The following is a 24,951-nucleotide window of genomic DNA, read 5'->3' on the forward strand; positions in this document are numbered from 1 at the left end:
CATCATCTTATTTCTTTAGTATACGCTTAATTGCTATGCATCTTAATGTTATGGTCTACCGCTGTCACCAATTTCTTACCACTTTAGTTAATTTTATTCTGGTTTCCCCCCCTATTTTCAGTGAATGGTGGCAAAGCAATGTTCTCAGTGCTATGCTTAACAAAATAGAGCAGCTCAAAACCCTTCGTATCAGTGGAAGGCTGAGTTATTTCATGATTACTGTTTACGTTATATAGCGCCATTCCTCAAAGCAGAGACACGCCTGGGCAAAGGCACCTCAACTATGGATCAGGACCTTGGGAGAAACCGCAAGGATGCCAGAGGGATAATTCTCCAGGAATGGTTCAAGAAAGCCCCCGGTGAATGGGATGCTACACTAATCACGAGAGGCAGGGATAAGTGCCACACCATGGGCTGCTCACTGAGATGTGTGAACAGGAAAAAGAAAAGGAAGCAAGGCCTTGCAAGGTTTCCAAACAAAAATGCCAAGCTCATCAGCAGCCCATTGAGGGCTGCTTCATGAGAACCACGATGGGCATCTGCAGCCCCCTGAATGCTCCTTTGCAAGCATCTGGGTGGACATTTGCAGTCCACCATAGGCTGCTCTGCTAGATCCTGGCTAGACACTCCTTTCTCTGAGCCCCAGATTTTGTGCCTTGGGCAGCTGGACGTTACTGACAGTCATATTTTGATGCAACATGTTTAAAGAGTGATTTTTCTCAATATGTTGGAGTCTGATAGGTGCATCAAATAGCTCAGACATAGGTGAGAGGTTTTTCACAGGAGTGGGTGGGTGAGATTCTGTGGCCTGCGTTGTGCAGGAGGTCGGACTAGATGATCATAATGGTCCCTTCTGACCTTAGTATCTATGAATCTAAATGCACTGAAATCACCCAATCAACAAGGCTATGATATGGTCTAAAATGGGGGTCACTTCCAATTCATATAAATGTAAATACACGTTTAAACTCACTTCTCTTTATTTCATTGCATGAAACCTTTCATTAAAAGGCACAGTCAACTCCATGTTACTATTTTAGAATAACGTCTACCTAGATTTCCTGACCAGGAGCCATCTTCTTCTCTGTATAGCTTGAACTTGTCACTTTGCTCAACTTGCAATGGAGGTTGGGGAATAGCATGTTAACTTTCCAGACTCATCTTTTTGGGCCTCAAGTAGCTGCTTGTGCTTAAGACAGCCCTAGAGTTTGCCTGTTACACTCAGATGCTAAAAGGGGCTTAACATCCTGTCTTCCTCCAAGTTCCACAAGGATCAGGTCTTTGGAAAGCCTGACACCTGGGGCTCTCTCCCTGACAAACACAGTTCACTCCATAGCATTTACAAACAAGATAATACCACTATTCTCTCTGTGCTATAGAAAGAGCTAATAGCAAAGCATACAATTAAAGTTACTTACCACTTTCCAAGTGCAACACCCTGTCTTCAGTCACCTCTACCTTTACCAAACTATTTGAGCTGAAATTTGTCATGCTGGGTGTCTGCCACAGGGTGATTTTTTTAAAAAAAAGTTTCAGCAAAACAGCTCAGCTATGTCTGAGAGTGAGCTTAGGGGGAAAATATGTTTTGCCCACATTACAAAAGAAGTCTATCATCTGTTTAATTGCCTATGCAACCTTAATTCAGCCCCTTTGTGTATTTGCACTGTGATAGTCTTTAATGACATGATCTCATACTATTTTTCCATAGGACCCTTGCTGAATGCATCTGTTCTGGGGATGAATCAGGGTGTGTAGTGAAGGCTGTTGTCTGTAGGACCCCTACCTCATTTGTTGCACTAGTTGGAAGGTGTGTAGTGAATGAGAGAGGAGATTGCAGGAAGAGAAAAACTGTCTCCTGGATAAGAAAGCTGAATGCCAACTTGCAGAATTAGATTCTGCACAAAGAGTTCCTGTGTGAAGCTGGGCAAGTCACTTGAACTAAGCTTTTCAAAGATGGCTACCAACTGCATGAGACACCTGCGGCCAGATTTGCAGAAGTGGTGAGCACTCATGACTGCAAGTGAGCTGTGCTTTGAACATATGAAGTGCTATAAAAATGCAAAATACTCTGTGCCTTGGTTCTCTAGCTAGACACTGAGGATAATACCACCTATTCTCACAGTGGTGTGGAGATTAATTCATTAATGTTTGTGAAGCGCTTAGATGTTATGGTGAGAGCACTATTAACACAGCCATCAGGAAATTAGTAATTTTGTATTCATTCAGTACAGGGTTTGAATGGTGTGCAATAACAAAGACCTGGGGCCAGACATTGAATGTGGAGGATAGAAGTAGTATTGAGTAACTTCCCATTCACCAAATGAGGCAGGGGTTCTATGGGAAAAACAGCATAAGGTAAAGTAAAGCTGGTTCATAATGCATATGTAGAAGAGGGCTGAATTAAGAGGCACAGGCAACCTTAATTCTGGTATTTTCTATTTTTTGAGGGCTTGACTTTGCAACCTTAATACTCATTTAACATAGATATACAACATTAGATTAAAAAAACAATACCAACTTAAGTCAGGTGAAGGGCTCATAGTTACTTCTGCTTTTTTTAAAAAATAGGTCATTTTCTATATTAAATTTACACATTAGGATTAGAAAACTGACTTGAGGCAGAGTAAGATGTTTATTAAGTATTGATACCAATCCACAGCTTTTTCCATTAAGTATATTGAACAGAACAGCCTATTTGTATGAGGCTTTTACCATTTTAATATACTAAAATATACATCAAGATTGGTGCAGATAAGTTATGATCTAAAAATAGTTCTCAAATATATATATGGAGGGCACAAGTACTTTAAGCAAAATAAAGGAAGATTAAATATTTTAATTCCTTTCATGAGTGGTTTTTAACTTCATAAGATTCTACTGTCTTTACACTAACAAATTATATACAAACAATGCCACAAAACTACTTTACCAGCAAACATGTAAAAAATATACACATACATATACACACAGTTCCTTTTCTGTCTAAGCTACATTAGGGTGTTTGTTTGTTTTTAAAGAAATCCAGTGTAAATACATGATTAATATTTATGTAGTAACCGCAATTAATAGCTTTTTTTTAAATTTGTAAACCAGATTCATAGCAAGTTAAAATAGTTGAGAGAAGCATACATTGTGAAGGCTGGAAATGGATGGGATTAGATGAAAAGATGGGTGCAAAATGATTTAATATATACATCTGTTGAAAAAGCTTGTATTGCTGTGAGAGCTGGGATGGTTAGGAATATATATTTAATCTAAATTAACTGCTGGATTTCACTGTTATTTTACAACAAACGAAACAAAAACAAAATACCCAAAAAACATTTGAATGTACTTAAAGTTTAGGTATCACATTTTCAGGTGTCGAGATCAACTCCAGTAAAAAAGGAATTTAGCTTGTTGATGTCATCCTGCTATTAAATAGCATTTTGCTTTATCAAGAAAACCCATCTCACTAGTGACATTAAACATTGATAAACTGTACAATAGCAAATAACAGATGCAAATAAAACAAACAAAAAAAAATCCCCACTGTAACTGATTTTTTAGTGATGAAAAAAATTAAACACTCACATCCACCAAGTATGTAGCCATTGGCGACATGACTACATGTCCCTAATCTATGTGCAAGTAAGTACTGGGTATACTGTATTATTAAAATTGTGTTCTGCTCTGCAGTTTAACAGCCGCCAACTAATACCTGAAAGGAAATGGAAGCTGCTTCTAAATGGAGCCAGTTATAGGCTCCTCTTAGTCACAGAAGAGGTGTTTACGAAGAAATTTTTAAGAATGATGGAAGTGATCTCTACACCAGGTACTTCCAGGGCACTTGCCACTATACTGTTAAGAGCCAAGATGCTTAAGAAAATCAAAATGATAGCTTTGAGCCTGTCTCCCTGGATAGCATCAAACTAAGCAGTATTAAAAGTAGCATCGGTCAGTATTTACACCTTTGTGAATGTGTACAGGGAAGAAAGCAAAATAGAATTGTGTATGTTATTTACACATCTACACATTATACAGTGTGTTCAGATCTGATTAAACTCATTTGGAGTTATGAAAAATGTTAATAACTATAACAGAGTTTGTTACAGTGAAGAGCTCAAGTACAATAACCTTATCACAAACCTCATCATGCTAATGGAGATATACAGCACTAGATTTGCAAGTTTGTGTGCAAATTACATATACACAGATGTATCACCCACTATAATCAAAGTTTTAGTTAAACCTTATCCTGTGTATTTGTAAAGTGCCCCCCACACACACTTATAGTAACAAACAGCACATTTGGTGAATCCCTTTTTCTATACCCTATATAATTTTTTGATTAAGAACATAGGGTATGCACATCTGCAACACATTTTAAGACAGTGACCTAGTTTAAAGGTTGAATTTATTTATTTTTTAATTTAAATGTAAACCTTTCTGTTCAACTTTTGCAACCTAAACAAAATTCTTCTAGCCTATGAGAACCAAGAAGCTAGCCATAAACTGATCAGTTTTATTGAGCAGGTTAAATAAGTTGCAAGCAGTAAACAGCACAAATAGTGAAAAGTGACGTTTGAAAATTTGAACTATTAAGAGACTTAATAAAAAAGAGAGCTTATAAAAATATAATATTATACCTTGACAGTGTGGATCTATGTAGAAATAATGTATTCTAAGGGCATCTCCCTGTACACTTTGATTGTGGGGAATCTGTAAATGAAGTAAAAATAAACAGCCATTTCTTTAAATTCAACTGTTAAAAATAGTTTATATATATGATAAATAGACAGATCTACGTTGTCTATTATAGTATATGCCAATTAACTTGGACAGATCTTTACCAGCATGGCTGATATATTGGTATACTAGCCTAATAGTAGCAAATGGTAATGACTGCAGCTACAGTATACTACTTATAACATAATTCCACTTACAAGGATTCATTCAAGTGGTGTCAAGTGATTATGATGCATTTACCCATGTGTGAAATGCTCCCCTCTGATCTTTTAATATAGAAATTACCAAATAATTAGACAAGGAAAAAAATAAACCCAACCCCCAAAACAAACCCCAACAGACAATAGTTCATGTAATTAAATCTTCAGCTTTTTTGGGGGGTGGAAGATAAATGGCATCTCCTCTCAGCTGTGACAAGATGCCTAATTGATACAACCAGCCAGTGACAGGGTTACCCCAATTAAGTGGATTCTAGTATATCTAACAAACCCAGCAGTAAAATGTGCCATTTTTAAAACCAAGACCTTGTTTGTAAGTAACATTTTGTTTTAAAATAAAATAATAATAATAAAGCAGAAGCTGAATTGCTGCTCATGACATTCAGTTAATCAAAATTGTATTATAGGAGTTTGAAATATACCATGTTGTGAGAATGGCAAAAACAAGTTTGTAACAATATAACCTTTAAATAAAGGGAAGATTATTAAAATATATTCTGCATAGAATTTTAAACTAAATTATGAAATTGTATTTTTGTACTCTGCTTACCCCTTACCTACATCAGTTCTGTAACTGCTTTATTTTTAAAATATAGTTATTTCATGATAGGCAACAGTAGATCAGAAGACAAAGAAACTAGTATTTTTCATTTAATAGGCAGTTTAAACAAAGCAAGACACATTGCATTTTGTTTTTCTTCCCTTAAAATTTTCATCAAACGTTGTCCCTTTCAAAAATTGGCATAAGTTTCTAAATCATAAAGGATAATGCACATTACTGTTTATTCACACTATAAAAAAAGCACAATATACAGGCCATATCCTTTAAAGTGCAACACAACAGAACATGTCTGCAACATTCAGGTTCTTCAAAAACCCACAGAAGAAGGAATTTGATATTTAGGAGGGACAATTATTGTTCACAAGCATATGGACACAGTGTAATTGCTGAACAGTTACCAAGAGACTGTCCTTGTTGTAAGTGCCACACTAAAAACAATGCTCATGACCCATAAAATTATAACATTCTGTCTGACTTCTTTTCATATGGTTTCCATGTCTGATGTCCAAAACAAAATTCTTACTATTTAGTTACTGAAGAGCATCTATGGAACCCTTTATCGAAGACAGTTCTTTGAGCATGCTCAAGAAAACTTTTAAAATACACACAGTGTCACAAAGGGGCTGCTGATTCTAATGGCAAATCAAATGAACCAAGAAAAATATGGTAACTGAAATACAGCAAGCATGTTTCTGACTTGGCAGCAAATGCTCCACTATGTTTGACACTAGCTACCAAATGTATTGGTAACACGCAGCATGTCCACAAGCAAGTACCAATTTGCTTTTCACTTCTGAACTTTTTGGTTGGATGTTTTGATATTAAATTGTTTGAAAAACCTCCTCGTTCCTGAGATGAACACAATGAAATGAAATGAGTTCCATCTAAAGCTGCCACTGGGACATAATGTTATGTATTTCCAGCATCGTTATTCTCTTGCTGAGTCATATTTAAACTATCAATCCTCCCCAAGGCGCCATTTCTGTGACTCTTCTTGACGCACATCCGGACGGATTTGGTTTCTCATTCCACCTAAAACATTTGAGGTTGCCTCTGTTGCGACAATGAGAGGTTTCACCACAGCTGGTGGAATTTGGCGGAGGACTCCTCCTACTGCTCCCGTTACCCCTCTGTTCTCATGCTCTCGAGCAGCAGTTTCATATATGGTCTGAGCAGTGTCTGTAATTCCCTTGGGAAATCGAGAAAAAAAACAAAAAACCAGTTACCTAAGAAGAAAATCCATCCTTTTCTAATTTTATGGAGAACTTCAGTTAGGGCTTGTCAGCATGATGGGGTAATGCATTCTATGGGAGTGTGATTTCTAAAGCACACTAACATGCTGCACATAAATTGGTCTCTGTAGACTCTGCTGTTGTGCACTAATGGTTCCTGTCATAAATATAAAGGGAAGGGTAAACCCCTTTGAAATCCCTCCTGGCCAGGGGAAAGCTCCTCTCACCTGTAAAGGGTTAAGAAGCTAAAGGTAACCTCGCTGGCACCTGACCAAAATGACCAATGAGGAGACAAGATACTTTCAAAAGCTGGGAGGAGGGAGAGAAACAAAGGGTCTGTGTCTCTGTCTATAGTCTGTCTTTGTCGCGGATAGACCAGGAATGGAGTCTTAGAACTTTTAGTAAGTAATCTAGCTAGGTATGTGTTAGATTATGATTTCTTTAAATGGCTGAGAAAAGAATTGTGCTGAATAGAATAACTATTTCTGTCTGTGTATCTTTTTTGTAACTTAAGGTTTTGCCTAGAGGGGTTCTCTATGTTTTTGAATCTAATTACCCTGTAAGATATCTACCATCCTGATTTTACAGGGGGGATTTCTTTATTTCTATTTACTTCTATTTTTATTAAAAGTCTTCTTGTAAGAAAACTGAATGCTTTTTCATTGTTCTCAGATCCAAGGGTTTGGGTCTGTGGTCACCTATGCAAATTGGTGAGGCTTTTTATCCAACATTTCCCAGGAAAGGGGGGGTGCAAGTGTTGGGAGGGTTGTTCATTGTTCTTAAGATCCAAGGATCTGGGTCTGTAGTCACCTAGGCAAATTGGTGAGGCTTTTTACCAAACCTTGTCCAGGAAGTGGGGTGCAAGGTTTTGGGAAGTATTTTGGGGGGAAAGACGCGTCCAAACAGCTCTTCCCCAGTAACCAGTATTAGTTTGGTGGTGGTAGCGGCCAATCCAAGGACGACGGGTGGAATATTTTGTACCTTGGGGAAGTCTTGACCTAAGCTGGTAAAGATAAGCTTAGGAGGTTTTTTATGCAGGTCCCCACATCTGTACCCTAGAGTTCAGAGTGGGGAAGGAACTTTGACAGTTCCCTAGTGCACTTTAATGTAGAATTGTTTCCAACAGCACTATGTTAAAGTGCGCCAGCAGAGTCTACAAGGGGCAAGTAACATGCAACACATTAGTGTGCTTTAGAACTCAAAACCCCATGGAGTGCATTACCCATTGTGTAGACAAGCCCTTGCTCAGCAGAAAACTGTGTGTGTGTATTACATCAACACTTTACGGTAACTAGACAAGTTTAATGTGATTGTTTTGATATTTTTCTTATTAAAATCTGATAAACATAGGAAGACTGATTTAATATAATTGCTTGGGGGAACTTCTTGGGCTGTGGAGGAAGCAGGTTTGGGCTATTCCAAAATGATGGAATTCACTGAAACTTCCTCACCTCAGTTAGACTCACCTGTCCTCCAACTATTGTTATCACACAAATGTCACCCCAAATAATGACCAGAATAAAAAAAAAAAGATGGACATTTTTACTAACACACAAGAGATGAAACAAATAACTGAACCACAATACAACTAACTACAACACAGATAATAATTCAACTTTTTAACATACTGCTATGGTAGAGAAAGACAAATTTCACTCATTTCATGCACAGGCTGCTGCTTAAATCATAAATGCCTGAAATTTAATTTTAGATAGTGTTAGATGCCAAAAGATAAGAATAACTGCTACGTTCTTCTAAGGTTGTTGATATTCACTAGGACAAATCAGCAAAACAATATCCAGGGAGATTAGGTTGGATATTGGGAAAAGCTTTCTAACTATAAGGATAGTTAAACATGGGAACAAGTTACGTACTGAGGCTGTGGAATCCTCATCATTGGAGATTTCTAAGAACAGGTTAGACAAACACCTGTCAGGGATGGTCTAGGTATACATAATCCTGCCTCAGCTCAGGATAAAAGAGTAGATGACCTGTTGAGGTCTCTTTCAGCCCACATTTCTATGATTCCATGAATGCAAATTTGTAGAACACAGATTTTCTATTGACTCAGGTTATAATTCATCTTGTTTGGAAGGTGCCTTGGCCTAATTCTGCTTCTCAGATTTTCCCTACATGTGACGCTTTTATAGAGTCTTGACTACTGAATTAGATTGTATGTTTCAAATGATCTGATATTTCCCTCCAGCTGAAATTTCAAAATAAGAACTTTTTAATACCATCTTACATATTTCATATTTTGCTTTAACAAGGTTTAATTGCACTTTGGTCAAAAATAACAGCATTTGTGCATACCTCTTTTACCACACTGTATGCTTTGGCCACACCTTCCCGTAGGTCTACTGGCTGATGAGCTAAGCGATGCCGAGAGAATCGTTTGACCTTTTTTGTCTCCATACAACTAGGACCTGGGGAGACCATGTCATAAGCAGTTTCTGCAGCTGCCTAGGGATCAGTTCAAATGAAAAATAAATTAATACATTCTTAATATAGCATTTGATCACATACCTAACCAACCCGATTTACAAAATTACAATGATAATCCATCACGTACGTTCCTGTTTTTTTTTTAAAGATATGAATATGCATTTTACATGCATTCCTCCCTCTATCAGTTGTTACCACAATACAGGCTATGTATTAAATATGAGTTTAAAAAGGGCAGACAAATATGGCCTCAGAGGGTTTATATTACACTCTACATTACATATTAGTAAAACAGTCTCATCACTTTTACACACTGAACCACCACATGAGTCATCAGAACTAACATAATTTCTCCTCCTTCCCTCTGTCTCAATGTACAGCGATACCATAAAATTAAAACTCCTTTTTAATTTTGCTTCACAGTGGAATGATTTTAAATCAAGGTGATTTTAATCACTGACTTAAATGATCATTTAAATAACTTAAAAAAAATCATTGATTTAAATCAGGTTCGGGCTTTGTAAAACTATCTTGAAAATTTATGACACTGCAATTTTAAATTACGTTATAATAAACTAAATTATAAATGCTGCTTTTTAATTGTCGCTACTGATAAGGTTTATATTTTATTTGAATTTTACAAAATGGCAGTAGCTGAAAATTGAAAATTAAGGCTCTGTTCCTAAAACACACAAGCAGGTATGTACCTTTAATCATATGAATAATGCCATTGACTTCAATGGGAAATCTCATATGCATAAAGTTAAAAATGTGCACAGGAAGTATTTGCAGCTTCAGGGGCTAAAATTGTAATTTTAATAAACTCTTTTCTCTTAGTGCATAGAACTATTTTCATTTAAAAACAAAATTACTTCAATGTTAACAGCAGAAAGTTATTCCAAGTTTGAAAACATTAATACAGTTAGTGTGAACTTTTTATATACACAGGTCAAAATTTTCAGACGTAGGAGCCTAAAGCTAGGCTTCTAAACCCATATTTAGGTGCCTAAACTGGGATTTTCAAAAGCATGTGAGTGATTCAAGAGCACAAGTCCCACTGATTTCAAAACTACAAATCCTAATGGAGGAGTACAGCTTTGTCCAAGCATTTTGGCTTTTCTGACTCTTGGATGTGCAACAGATCAGAAGGGAGTGTTGGTTGCAAACACAGCACAGGCTGTTCGCTTACAATTTTGTGCTGATCTCACAGAAGGAATGAGCCCCTGGGCTTGTCTCTCTCAGCACGGATGAGCATTTTAAAAATAAAACTTCTTAGTGGAAAAAAATTCCTGTGTGAAATCTAAAATATGTAATTCTACTAACAAGGACAAAATATCCACTTTCACAATTAAAGATGATAAAATGGGAGGAGGATGGTAAAAAAACTAGCATATACATTACAAATCATAATAGAAATTAAAAATTTATTTTTAATTTTTTAAAGCGTGATCTTTATCTACCCTGATTTATTTGCTGTCAATGTTTCCATATTGCAAGTGTTTCAAGTGAAAACAAATAAGCCCTCTGGGTAGAGACCATCTGTTTTCCATTTTTGTACAGCACCCATCACTGTGAGGCCCTGATCCACAGTGGGGCCTTTGGGGACTACAGTAATAATTATTACTAAAAAACTTGTTCTCTTGTCTAACCTCAGACATAATGTAAAATGTACCTGTATGGTTTGAACCATTCTGTTTGTTAGCTCTAAAGCTGCCATTGCAGTGGAAGTACCAAAGGAAGCTGCTCCTCTTTGAAAGCCTCTTACAATACGACCATCCTTTCGGTACTGTTCTATTGGTAACCATACTAAGTCCTTCAGACCTTGAACTGAAATTACAGCCAGAATGCAAAACACATAACTTGTTATATAAACCTTTATACCTTGGAAAGCTGCTAAATGCTACATGCAGACTATTTTACCAGGGTGATATGTATTAGAACAGTAACAGAACTGAACTCACCTAATTGCACTAATGAATGCATAGGCCCTACTCCTCCTAGGATTCCTGGTAGCTGGTTTTTCTTTATGTCATTAAGCCATTCAGCGATGGCATAAGAGAATAGCTTATCCACACCTAACAAACTGTAACAGACAGAGTTATTAGTACTTATGGAAAGCAATGATAATTAAAGCTTTGGTACTGTCTCGCATGACCTCATTAAAAAAACGAGGGAAATGCAACCTAGATGGAGGTACTATAAGGTGGATGCAAAACTGGTTAGAAAACCGTTCCCAGACAGTAGTTATCAGTGGTTCACAGTCATGCTGGAAGGACAACGAGTGGGGTCCCACAGGGATCAGTTCTGGGTCCGGTTCTGTTCAATATCTTTATCAATGGTTTAGATAATGGCATAGAGAGTACTCTTATAAAGTTTGTGGGTGATACCAAGCTGGGAGGGATTGCAAGTTCTTTGGAGGATAGGATTAAAATTCAAAATGATCTGAACAAACTGGAGAAATGGTCTGAAGTAAATAGGATGAAATTCAATAAGGACAAATGCAAAGTACTCCATTTAGGAAGGAACAATCAGATGTACACATACAAAATGGGAAATGACTGCCTAGGAAGGAGTACTGCGGAAAGGGATCTGGGGGGTCATAGTGGACACAAGCTAAATAGGAGTCAACAGTGTAACACTATTGCAAAAAAAGCGAACATCGTTCTGGGATGTATTAGCAGGAGTGTTGTAAGCAAGACAAGAGAAGTAATTCTTCCGCTCTACTCTGTGCTGATTAGGCCTCAACTGGAATATTGTGTCCAGTTCTGGGCGCCACATTTCAGGAAAGATGTGGACAAATTGGAGAGAATCCAGAGAAGAGTGACAAAAATGATTAAAGGTCGAGAAAACATGACCTATGAGGGAAAACTGAAAAAATCGGGTTTGTTTAGTCTGGAAAAGAGAAGTCCTAGAGGGGACACGATAACAGTTTTCAAGTATGTATGTTACAAGTAGGTGGGAGAAAAATTGTTTTTCTTAACCTCCGAGGATAGAACAAGAAGCAATGTGCTTAAATTGTAGCAAGGGAGGTTTAGGTTGGACATGAGGAAAAACTTCCTAACTTTCAGGGTGGTTAAGCAGTGGAATAAATTGCCTAGGAGGTTGTGGAATCTCCATCACTGGAGATTTTTAAGAGCAGGTTAGATAAACACTTGTCAGAAATGGTCTAGATAATACTTAGTCCTGCCATAAGGGCAGCGGAATGGACTAGATGACCTCTCAAGGTCCCTTCCAATGCTATGATTCCATGGCTTGAGGGATGTGTTTTCCAGTGAATGAGAACAAGAAAAGACATTTAAACACTAAAATAAGAGGAAAAGTGAAGGCTCAAATGCCATACTCACTTAGCCCTGGAGAACTGAGGTATTTGATCTTTCTGCTCTCCCCCGTAAAAAAAAAAAAAACATCTACAATTGCATTCTGGAGTATGTTAGTGGAAGAAAACTTATGGGGAAAATTGATAAAGCAGCAGTACAGCTTCATGTTATTCCCATAGGCTCTGAATCAGGAAAGAACTTAAGTATATGTTTAATTTTAAGATTTTATGGTCAAGTTCAGTACACGGTTAAGAGTTGTTTTGAACAGAGATGCTTTCCTGAATTGGAGCCATATTAGACAATTCTCTGCCCTAGTTTTCACCCCATTCACAGCACAAATGTCTATAAACAAACAGTTCAAGTGCATTAAAAATGAAGTTTCTCCTTATAAAAATCATTGCAATGTGCTCGGAATTTTAAATATGCTTAATCTGAGATGTTGCTTTTTGCTTGGTATACCCCATTACTTGCAACGTCCACATCCAATTTCCAGAAAAAATATCATATTAAAATTTTGTAAACTCACCCATGTCGATAGCAAAGTCTCTTCAACTTTAACTCTGAGCAGTTTAATTGTGCAAGACCAATCAAAATCCCAGCTAATGTACCCTGAAAATTAAATACTTGTTTAATCTAAAAGTCTATCTGCAATACGCAATCTGAAGTTGGGAAATAAATACTTGAGAACCTTGGATCAAATGCAAATTTTATTGAATATATTTTAAATTGCATACATGGAAATAAAACCTACCCCCATAACCCATAAATTTATTTTATTACAGCATTTTGAACTATGCCAGATTAAAACTGACACAAGGTGCTTTGGATAAAGAAGCCGCAATACAAACTTAGCAAACTGGTGTAAGGGAAATCTTTGGATGGCACAGGCCTCTCCAGCAGTATGGCGGTGTGTCAAGGGGTGCACCCAATGGCTTAGCTGGAGCTCTAGTGCACTTCATGCACCCTCAGATGTTGGCATGGTCCCTTGAGGGCCATTCCTGCTGGGTGAGAGTGGCTGGCATTCAACACCCAACCAACCCCAGGATTCAGGGAAGAAGGTACACAAAAGTGGCTTAACGCCAGTCTCCTTTGTCCCCAATCCTACAACTTCCTGTGCTGAATAATGGTGAACCAGACCCAAGAATCCACCCCATTGTTCTCACGTAACAGTTCCATGTTATTTAGTTCCACTGAAAGTTTAAATAAGTAATACTTGAGAATTTTCAAGACTACACTGCAGATGGGAAGGTAGCTCAAAGGATAGTTTTGTTCATGGAAAGAAAACACAAAACATCAGTTTTATCAGATAGTCTCTGTGTTGTAAACAAACCTGATCCATTGAGACATGTTTGCCATGGTAATCAAGACGTATTGGAACTTCTGATATAAATCGAAATTCTCTGAAATATACAAAGGAAACAATCAATTTATTACAGTGAGAGAAACTGAAACAGGAAATAAATGAAGCCACTCAAAAGGAAAACCAAAGTATGAATCACAAATAAGCGCATGTCACATTATAATATGATTCTCTTCATTTTTTTTGTAAGGCATATATCACTATAGCGCATCTTAGACTGTTGTTCTACTCCAAAAAGGGAGCATAAAAAACAAACAATGTGGGGTTCCATGTTCACCGTTTCAATGACTTCAAGATCAAATCTGCTTATTGTAAAAGTTTGTATAATCTTTTCTAACTATCAGCCCAGCAAATTAATCTTGAGATCAGGAAGTCAAGATGTATTCCTTCTCAATACTGTATCAGCACAATCCTTTCCAAGGGCCAATTCTGCCCTTAGTTACACTGGTGCAACTCTACTGTTTTCAGTGGCTTTGCACACATGAAAATGAGAGCAGAATTTGGCCCAGCAATTGGAATGTAGTTAACCATTCTGTTGGTGATGCATGTGCTGGGACAGAATCTAGCTCACTCTCCCACAGCTTGGTTCTGCTGTGCTAACAAAAGTGAAAAGTTAATCATTATAAGTAGTTATAACTGAATACATAAGGCAGAACTGTTGAATAAGAAGGTGCAATTTCTTCAGTCACTTTTTAGGGCAAAACTACTTTAAAGCTCATCTCATGATATTTTACTATTGTAACCCTCTTCTCTCCCATAACATCCAGACCCTCCCTCAATTCACCGTCATCCTTGATTGTGTTAATTTTAATTTAGACTCAGCTCTTGAGTGCAGTGACAAGTCATTTTATTTCTTGGTAACACACCTTGCTCATCTACGGTGATGTATCAGAGCTTTTATTGAATTTCATTTTCTTCATATGCATGTGAGAGTTTGAAAAAGCTAACAGGAAATTCAAGAAATGTTTATTTTTCAATTATACATCATAGTATTATATTTAAGCTCTGGAGGAAAAAGATCATGCCCATTGAGGCTGCACAGAAATTATTGTAATGCCATATTTTATAAAAAGCAGTTAAAATGGTGGAATACGTGTACCCCTCTGGAAATCCTGCAACCAAAATTTACCTGAAAAAGACTGGTTGATCGCTGAACGATGTGATCTCTTCATGTGAAAAATGATGGTCCTCTCCATTAACCATATCCACAGAATCAACACTATCATTTTGGCTTGTTTGCTTGTGTACTGAGAAAGAAATGACTGGGCTTGGGTCCTTGAAGCTGCTGACATGCTTGGGCAAACTACAGGTTACATCAGCACCAGGAGACTTTTTAACTGAGATAATAAAAATTTACATACAGTAAACAAATAATTCATAGTCTTTCACAGTAATTTCAAACAGCATGTTAAATAAGTGTTTTCTTTTCTTTTTTTTTAGTCTAATGAAACAAATCCATGCTGTTACAGTTAAACGCACTGTGGTGTATAAAAAGCTGTTACTCACCTTCTCGTAACTGTTGTTCTTCAAGATATGCTGTTCACATTGATTCCAATCAGGTGTGCGCACGCTGTGAACGTGGTCATCGGAAAGTTTTCCCTTAGCAGCTCACATTGGGTCGGCTGTGGAGCCCCCTGGAGTGGCGCTTCATGGCACTCAATATATGACCCTGCCGACCCAACCCGACCCTCCTTCAGGTCCTTCTTGCAAGCTACTCCAACAGAGGGGAAGGAGGGTGGGTATTGGAATGGACATGAACTATACATCTCGAAGAATGAGAAGGTGAGTAACCGTTTTTATTTCTTCAAGTGCTTGTTCACGTCCATTCCAATCAGGTGACTCCCAAGCTCTACCCTGGAGGTGGGGTCAGAGTTAAGGAATCACTGATTGGAGCACCACCCTGCTGAATGCTGCATCATCTCTGGCGTGTTGGGTGATAGCATAGTGAGAGGTAAACATATGCACCGATGACCTAGCTGCTGCCCTGCAGATCTCTTGCATCGGGATCTGGGCCAGGAATGCAGCTGATGAGGCTTGTGCCCTTGCTCTTGTGCGGCACAGGGGAAGTCAAGCAGTGCTTGGCCGCTATCCCTGGGTATGGAGCCGGGGAGCGCCAGTGCCGAGGGTCTCTTGTGGTAGAGTCCTTCCTCAGCACTGTGTTGCGTATGGATGCCAGAGCACTCCGTACGGATGTGCCCAGTGCCGGGTCTTGGTGGTCCGCAGCCGGCTGTGGGCGGAGAGTGGATTCCATTCACAGTTGCTTTAGTGGGAAATCACGCTCCTTTTTGGTTCTTGCCAAAAACCCCTGCAGATTTTGCACCTTTCCGTTTGGTGCGCTTCCCCCCAGACACTTTAGACAAGAGTCATGGGGGTCACTAATGGGAACAGGCTTTTTACAAGCACTGCAGGGCTTAAAGGTTTGGGCTCATGGCATGCCCCAGAGCCAAAGAGAGGTTAGGGATTGGGGAGAGACCCCTGCTCTCAACCTACTATCTAAACTAACTATCTATACTAAAAAGAAAAGGAGTACTTGTGGCACCTTAGAGACTAACCAATTTATTTGAGCATGAGCTTTCGTGAGCTACAGCTCACTTCATCAGATGCATACCGTGGAAACTGCAGCAGACTTTATATATACACAGAGAATATGAAACAATACCTCCCTCCCACCCCACTGTCCTGCTGGTAATAGCTTATCTAAAGTAATCATCAGGTTAGGCCATTTCCAGCACAAATCCAGGTTTTCTCACCCTCCACCCCCCCACACAAATTCACTCTCCTGCTGGTGATAGCCCATCCAAAGTGACAACTCTTTACACAATGTGCATGATAATCAAGTTAGGCCATTTTCTACAGGAGAAAACCTGGATTTGTGCTGGAAATGGCCTAACCTGATGATTACTTTAGATAAGCTATTACCAGCAGGACAGTGGGGTGGGAGGAGGTATTGTTTCATATTCTCTGTGTATATATAAAGTCTGCTGCAGTTTCCACGGTATGCATCTGATGAAGTGAGCTGTAGCTCACGAAAGCTCATGCTCAAATAAATTGGTTAGTCTCTAAGGTGCCACAAGTACTCCTTTTCTTTTTGCGAATACAGACTAACACGGCTGTTACTCTGAAACCTATCTATACTAAATTACTGTAACACTAACTATAACTGATAGAAGAACGCTAAGGGAGCACTTGCTGAGCAAGTGAGCACTGTTCCGGTGGCCATCATGGACGATAAGAAGGAACTGAATGGGGGGGTCAGGTCAGCAGGGTCATATATTGAGCGCCATGAAGGCGTCACTTCAGGGGGTTTCACAGCCGACCTGACGGGAGCTGCTAAGAGAAAACTGTCTGACAACTGTGCACACGGCGTGCGCACACCTGATTGGAATCAGCGTGAACAAGCACTCAAAGAACAAACTGGATTTTCACAAGAATAGTCATATTTGTAAAATGCTCCCAATATGTAAAGTTACAAATAGTTCTATAGGTAGCTAAAGCTAACAAATAAATCATTAAAAAAAAGTCAGGAGTAAAGATTTATGGTAACAAGCTCCTCTTGATGAGAGACTGAGTAAAATTTTCAGAATTTCAAGTAAACTTTGCGATTTCTAAGCATTCGTAGGCTGGCAAAAGCATTCATGGAATTTTACCAGAAACCCTGCTGAGAATTACACAGCCTGTATATTTCTGCAAGTTGCACCAAGGAAAGTAGGTGATCTAAGATTGTTTACATACACAGAAGAGAATACAATATAGTCAAAGGGAGAATAATACTTAATTAAAAAAAAATCTTATTCTCTCATTTTTGGCCAGGTTTACAATGACAGTTGAATGGAAATACTACTTTAACTTAATACTAACATTTTACTACTTGCATATAAGTATAGGATATGATTCCTTCTGCAAGAGCTGCATTTAACTTTAAATTAGTAACTATACATACCCTTTAACAGAGAAGGAGAAAAATCATTTGTTTTGTTTATCCATAGCTCCAACACTTTACACATATACGCTCACAACTTTTCAGAAGCGTTCACTCGTATACTTCAATTTTTGGGTGCCCAACTTGAGAGATATCTTGTGATTGGTCTTCAGAGGTGCTGAGGACCTATGTGGGTACCCAAAAACTGATGAAGAAACTAACTGTGGTTCTTCGAGATGTGATGCAGATGTGTATTCCACTTAGGTGTGTGCATTCCCAGCACACTGGAGCCAGAGACTTTTCCTAGCAGTACCCATAGAGGGGTGGTGCTTGCGCTTCCTCTGGCTATATGAGGCAGCGCTGCCCCAATGCCCCTCAGTTCCTTCCAACCGAAAACCCACAGAAGGAGACTCCAATGCAAAGGGGATGGAGGGTGGGTCACGGAATACATACCTGAATCACAACTCAAAGAAACACAGTTACAGTAAGCAATAATTTCTTCTTCGAGTAGATGCAGATGTGCTTTCCACTTAGGTGACTCACAAGCAGTACCCCAATCTGGAGGCGGGGCTCCGAGTCTAAGAAATAGGGACTGTAGAACCACTCTTCGGAGGCCTACATCCACTCTGGAAGATACAGTAGTAGCATAGTGGTTCTTAAACGTACATATGGAAGACCACATGGCTGCCATGCAAATGTCCTGTATGGAAACATCACCGAGGAACACTATTGCTGTCACTTGCGTTCTCGCGGAGTGAGCCCATAGCCACGGTGGAGGTGTAGCCGAAGCTATCTCATACTTAGTTTTGATATAGGATGTTATCAATCTAGAGATGGTCTGGGCAGAGACCACTTGCCCCTTCATGCAGTCCGCATATGGTACGAACAGGTCAGGTGAATCACAAAATGGCTTAGGACAGTCTAGATAAAAGGCTAGACATCACCTGACATCCAGAGCACGGAGGCACTGTTCTTCTGAGGAAGAGCGCAGCTTAGGGAAAAGCACAGGTAAATACACTGCCTGATTCAGAAAAAACTGAGAGACCACCTTGGATAAAACCTTTGGGTGTGGTTGCAGCGTTAACTTGTCCTTAGAGAACTGAATGTAAGGAGGTTCAGCCATTAGCGCCTGCAACTCTCACACCCTCCTTGAAGAAGTGATGGCTATCAGGAACGTGGTTTTCTAAGAGAGGAGGGGCAGCAGACAGGACACAAGGGGCTCAAATGGAGGGTCCATCAGAGCTGCCAGAACCGTGGTTAGGTCCCACAAGGGAACCGAATCGGAAAAAATGGCATTGGAAAAAAATGACTTCCAGGGGGATGAAACACAGATATAGTTGCCAAATGCACTCTCAGAAAACTGAGCACAAGGCAAAATTTCTGAAGATGCAGGAGGTACGCGAAGATGTCCTGGATGGAAGCCCCTGTCACTTGTGTCTCATGAGCCCAGGACCACAGTGAGTACCTCTTCCACTTTGCTAAGTAGGCCATCCTAGTGGAGGACTTCCTATTGTTGAGCAGGACTTGTTGGATAGCCGCTGAATATTGCTGGAGCACCCACAGAAAAAAATTAGTGGGTGCTTAGCACACACAGGCAGCCAGCTCCCCCCTCCCACCTCCAGCGCCTCCCACCTGCAGGCAGCCCCGCTGATCAGCTCCTCCTGCTCCCTCCCAACACCTCCTGCCCACCGCGATCAGCTCTTCCATGGTGTGCAGGAGGCGCTGGGGGGAGGGAATGGGACAGGACGTGCTCAGAGGTGGTGGCAGAACTGGGCAGGAAGAGGCAGGGCAGGGGTGGAGCTGGGGCAGAAGAAGCAGGGAGGGGGTGGGGACCTGGGAGAAGGGGTGGGGTCTGTGGTGGAGCCAGGGGTTGAGCACCCCCAGGGCCCAAAGGAAGCCGGTGCCTGTGCCTACCCTGCTGAGCTCTGTTATTTCCAACTATTATGGCCAAGGAGATGCCTTATATGGGTAGGGCATTGGTGGCCAATAGGGCCTGGGCCCTATGTCCCAGCTTCGGGGTACATGCCAATCCTGGGAACCATACTGGTCCATTGGCAGACCTCAGAGGTTGTCAGGGGATGTGGAATGGGAAGATGACAATCCCGACTCGGAATCAGAAGAGCCCTGTGACCTTGGGAACATGGGAGGAGCGATGCCCGAGAGAGTCAATAGGTAGCTCGATTCATCCATCGCCCAGAAAGAGGCAGGAATCAGTGCCCCCAATGAAGGCAGTCCTGTCAGTACCGAGCATGCCAGTGCCACAGGCAGCATCAGTCCTGGCACAAACAGCGATACTGGAGCACCTGAGTGCATTGACATCAAGGATGATGAAAGCCACCATGGGAGCCTTTGTGGTGCTGAAGGCAGGGAAGCCAAAGAGGGTCCTGGTGTTGAGGTCCCCTGTACTGATTCCAGTATTGGCTTCACGGGGAGGGGAGCAACTGGATGTGGTGCCAACAGACACAAGGGTTCAGCGGCTGGCTCCATCGGAGGAGCTATAGGTGGCGCACCTCTGGCTAACGGTAAGGGCAGGACTGAAAGACAGAGGAGATCTGTTGCTGCCTGGTTCGTGGATGACGTGGACATAATTAGGACCAGCACCTCAGCCATCAGTACTGGACTGAATGGAGGCCAGACCCAGAGTTTTCACCCTTTCCACTCAGTACCAGAGAAGGGTCCAGAGGTACCCGTACCATCCTGCACACCGGATTCAGTCCCAATCCGGTTCGCACCTTTTCTGGGGGAGGCAGAGGTGTCGTCCCGCAACCTGGAGCAGTCCCAATTGGTCTTATGAGACCTCTTTCTCAGCACCAATGGAGAACAGCTCATATAGCCAGGAGAGGGGCCACAGCCATGAGGCACAAACACAACCCTCTATGCGTATTGGTAGGCAAACATCTCTAACTCCAGCACGCTGAGCGTGCATACACCTAACTGGAATACAGCTCTGTATCTACTCGAAGAACAACACAAAATTAGAGAACTCTTCTGAAAGCTTTGGGCTTAATAAATAAATGACATGTAATAGTGTACATGCAAGTGCGCACGCACACACACACACACACACACACACACGAGAGAGAGAGAGAGACAGAGAAAGAAAGAGGGAGAGGGGGTAGAGTATGTATTTCCAGCTTACTACACCAATAATAGTACCTTCCGGATCCGGAGTCATTAAGACTTCCACGTCTGTAGAAAGGCTAGTGAAAAAATCCTTCAGGAAAAACAAGGCATCCTAAAATAAAGAAATAATGCAATCACATTGAAGGAAAGGAAACAAATCACCTCAATCTAGAGTTCTCTGAAGAAACCATCCACAATCCTGGATGTTATGTTTCTGTGGGGACTTGCACATCAATCAAAGGAACAAGAGGATACATTTTAGCATCCAGAGCTCAAGTCCTTTTTTCAGTTGCAACCTAAACCAAACAATACACTGACCTATATTGTACAATGGAGAGCCATAGGCAGAAATGTGGGACTTCCCCTTGGATTGCACAGCACGTGGCGCAGCTCCTTTTGCGGTACTGTCCCAATCCCTCTCCCGGGACCCTTCAGAGGGTGTGGGACATGCATGGTCCCTGCACCAACCCTCACAGAATACAGTCTAGGACTATATTACTTTTCCTTTGGCCTCTTCTGCGTAGCTAGAGGGGAACCTGTTAGCATGGATCCATTGGAACTGAACTACTAAAGAGTCGAGGAGGTCATTATTGGGGGCCCCAAAGCCAATGCGGAGGCCCTTTCCTCCAGGGAACACAAGGCAGAATGTGGTTCATTCTCCAGTGGCTGAAAAAGTGGACATCATGTACTGGGCAAAGCTAAAAACATGGTATAGGAATGTTTCAAATGGGGAATTTTCTTGGCTGGTAGATGGCAGCACTTCCATGCTATATTTCTGTTCTTGGTGGATATAGTATGAAATTATTACAGACTATGGCAGGGAGGAATTTAAGAGGCACAAATGGCAGCAAGTTACGTGTTTAACATTCACTGAAAGCCAATGGAAGGTAGACACCTAAATGTCATATGTACTTCTGAAACTCTCCCTCTCCATAGTCGGCGGAAATCAGTCAAGGTCAAGGAGAGAATTTCAAAGTCATATTGCTCATTTCTATCAAAACCAAGTCATTACATTTTTAAACTTTTAGAACTTCTGGGTTTGGGAGGCCTCACACACAGTGGATACTAAACAAATAAAAAACTTCCTGATAGAACTAATTTCTTACATCTCTTTTCAGTGCTCTCTGCCATTAATGTTCCAAATAGCTGTTAAGAGTAACAAATGGCAAAGAGCTTGTGGTACTGCCGTCTTACCATGTCATGTGCTTCTAATTAAAATATTATTGACTTGTCTTCTTCACATTAGAATTCAAAATTATAGGACTTACTTTCAAGTCAATGATAATTTACTGGGATGACAAAGCTATACAAGTGTTGCCAAAGCGCAAGTGTACTCAGGTCTTTAAAAATTCACTGTTTCAAAAGTCACAGAATTTTTCAGAAGTCTCAATGAATGAAGTGCAATCTTTGAGAGCATAGCATTTCTGCAGATATTACTAGTCTTTAAATTAAAAAGTCTAGTCACTGTGTTGGATGAACACTAGACAAGCTCAATTGTTAAAAGCGATTTTTCATATAAGACGGACATAGGCAAATGTACAAGAAGATATATGTATAGCTGCAGGGAATCCAAACTTACATAACAGAAGGCAATCAAACCCACAAAAGAATTCCATAAAATGTGTATTCAGAGGTTATGAGTGTAAAGGTTATAATAGTACTCATATTAAATTTCGCCAAACAAGCATTTAGAGAGTGTACATTGGCACAATCCAAATGGCACAATGATGCTTCATCTAATGGACAGTGTCTCTAGCATCACCAACCTGGTCGATATTGAGGCGAAGTGGCATTAGTGATACACGTAAACAACACTCCTGTGGTGATCTGCCAGACTCTGGACGGACATGTAATGCTTTAACTGTTAGCTGCAGAACAAGAATGAGACAAAGACAAACTCAATACGTTAAAAATACAAAAACCCAAACCGAAAACATTGACCAATGAAAAGTGTTCACCTTTCATTCATACTTTGAAATGATTACAACTTCTATCCTTGTAACATATCTCAATTTGCCAATTATATAGCTAACATGGGATGAGTAACTTATCATGGATTGATGTATGTCTGAAAGTTCACCGGAAAAGGAAAGCTACAAATGAAACAGGTCTCTAAAGCCTCTGACATGAATATACTAGGTGTATATGCCTCCATACGAAGCTGAAATGCGAAGTGTACACACACAAAGTGATGCATACTCAAAACTGAAGACACAGTACAACTTAAGTAAGCATGTGTGTGTTAGATCTATTTTAAAATTGCTATAACCTTGAAAAACAGGATAGAAAGATTATTATTTGAGATGACCTTTTATACCAAACTCTATCCACAAGAAATTAAGAAAATATCCTACATTGACATAAAGCTTATGCTATTACAACATTCCATGATCTCATACTTGCTCTTCTGCAATATCAAGGAACCCACACCATTCTCAAAATTAAAACGTTTGGTTACTATAATATGCTATGAATACGTTTCATAACCTTACCATATTAGAATGTGCTTTTCTGGGCATCTCCTTACTACAGTAGAGATAGAGAAATTTATTCATCTGTGATGTAGCCAAGCGATCTCTGATCTCAAGGTCTTGAACAATAAAAACCTGCCGGGACACTGGCTGCTCCAACAGACTGGATTCGCATTCCAGCCCTCCTGGAGGGTATACCTCATGCTGGAATTTCACCTTGGAACAGAAAGGCAAAAGGGGATATTAAGGTTTAATGCATACAAGTCTTTACAATATAACAGTACTGATAAATCTAGGACTTCAAAAATCATGGATCGGGCTTTACAATCATGAGATTTTAAAATAAATAAATAAATGATGGGGTTTGGGGGTCTGATGTCTGCACTCTTAACAGAAAAGCCTCCTGACCCTGCTTTGCACATTCATGTTTTAGGATGAAGATTCAACCTGAAGCAAATGGAATATACAAACACAAAAAGAGAGGGAGAGAGAAGAGGTGTTTTCCACCTATTCATCCTGCCACAGACTTTTATTTTCCTCTCAGTCCTAGGGTGGCATTTTCCTCACGGACTGCCTGTTCCCCATGTGGTCTCCAGTGATGTTCTGCTTCTGCCTCATACCAGGAAACTCATGCTCCTGATCCCGTCAACCTCTTCCAGCAACTTTCTCGTCTCTTACTTCCCTGTGTACATACACCCAATCCCTCCATTACTCCAGCCATTATCCCCCCGCAACACTTCACTAATCCTGTTTCCCCCTTGCCTGCTGGCAGCCTCCCCTTCACACAGTGCTTCTCTCCAGCAACCCCCACTTATTCCTCTCCTCCACTCCTAAGCCCCGTTAACCCTCAAGTCATCCTCCTCCTTTCCCCCTTACACACTCCAGCAACCTCCCCGCTCTACTATTTAGTGTAAATTAGGACTGCAAGCACAGCAAATGGGACAGTGACCTCTGGTGACCAGCAAGGAAACTGCAGGCAGCTGAGCCCAAATTCCTGAGGTTGCCTGCAGATAGATCATGATTGTGAAAATATTTAAAAGTGGCCCAATCCATGATATTCGTAATAATATTGTGAACATTGGCCATGAAGATATCATCAAATCGTCAACTTCTAAGTCAGGTTATCTGACATCTGAGCACTGTTCAGAATCCTTATGTTTTTCACACTATGACCCCATTATTTTCAGATAAATATCTTTGCATCAGCATAGCAATTGATTTATATCCTTACACTGCACTAGAGAGAGGAAAACCTTAATATGCTGTTAGTATATATGTAAAGCATCCGCAACAACATAGAGGGAGCCATTACACTTTGACAGAATCACTGAAATATTCATGTGGAATCTTTAACTTTTCTTTTTCCCTCCTTTTACCATGGCAATAGGTCTTTAGAAAAGGATAAAATAGAAAATCATCACACATTTTGCTTCACATTAACAGTTAATGGGATGAATTACTTTAAGCAATACAAAATGTACAAGGAATTTGAAGAATAGAAATAATTTGGTTTTACATAAGAGCTTTCATGCTCAAGAGACTTTCCAAAACATTGTAAGAGTGAAAAAATGAAAAA

General features: G+C 40.1%; 1 protein-coding gene across 3 annotated transcripts in view; it reads right to left on the reverse strand.

The window, feature by feature from the left end:
* Positions 1-2,613: 2,613 nt before the first annotated feature.
* ATG2B (autophagy related 2B) overlaps positions 2,614-24,951 on the reverse strand; it is an 88,411-nt gene continuing 66,073 nt past the window's right edge. For 2 of the 3 annotated variants that reach the window (XM_077819331.1, XM_077819330.1), the window contains exons 33-42: positions 23,397-23,591; positions 22,671-22,772; positions 20,938-21,016; positions 14,992-15,199; positions 13,833-13,902; positions 13,029-13,111; positions 11,147-11,268; positions 10,858-11,012; positions 9,054-9,203; positions 2,614-6,697 (exon numbers count right to left, since the gene is read on the reverse strand). In XM_077819331.1, the coding sequence (XP_077675457.1) occupies positions 6,467-6,697; positions 9,054-9,203; positions 10,858-11,012; positions 11,147-11,268; positions 13,029-13,111; positions 13,833-13,902; positions 14,992-15,199; positions 20,938-21,016; positions 22,671-22,772; positions 23,397-23,591 (1,395 nt within the window). In that variant the 3' untranslated portion in view covers positions 2,614-6,466. The remainder of the gene's footprint in view (positions 6,698-9,053; positions 9,204-10,857; positions 11,013-11,146; positions 11,269-13,028; positions 13,112-13,832; positions 13,903-14,991; positions 15,200-20,937; positions 21,017-22,670; positions 22,773-23,396; positions 23,592-24,951) is intronic. The other variant, XR_013346426.1, reaches the window with a different exon arrangement.

The sequence above is a fragment of the Eretmochelys imbricata genome, chromosome 6 (assembly GCF_965152235.1).
Source record: "Eretmochelys imbricata isolate rEreImb1 chromosome 6, rEreImb1.hap1, whole genome shotgun sequence".
In the NCBI taxonomy this organism is placed as follows: Eukaryota; Metazoa; Chordata; order Testudines; family Cheloniidae; genus Eretmochelys; species Eretmochelys imbricata.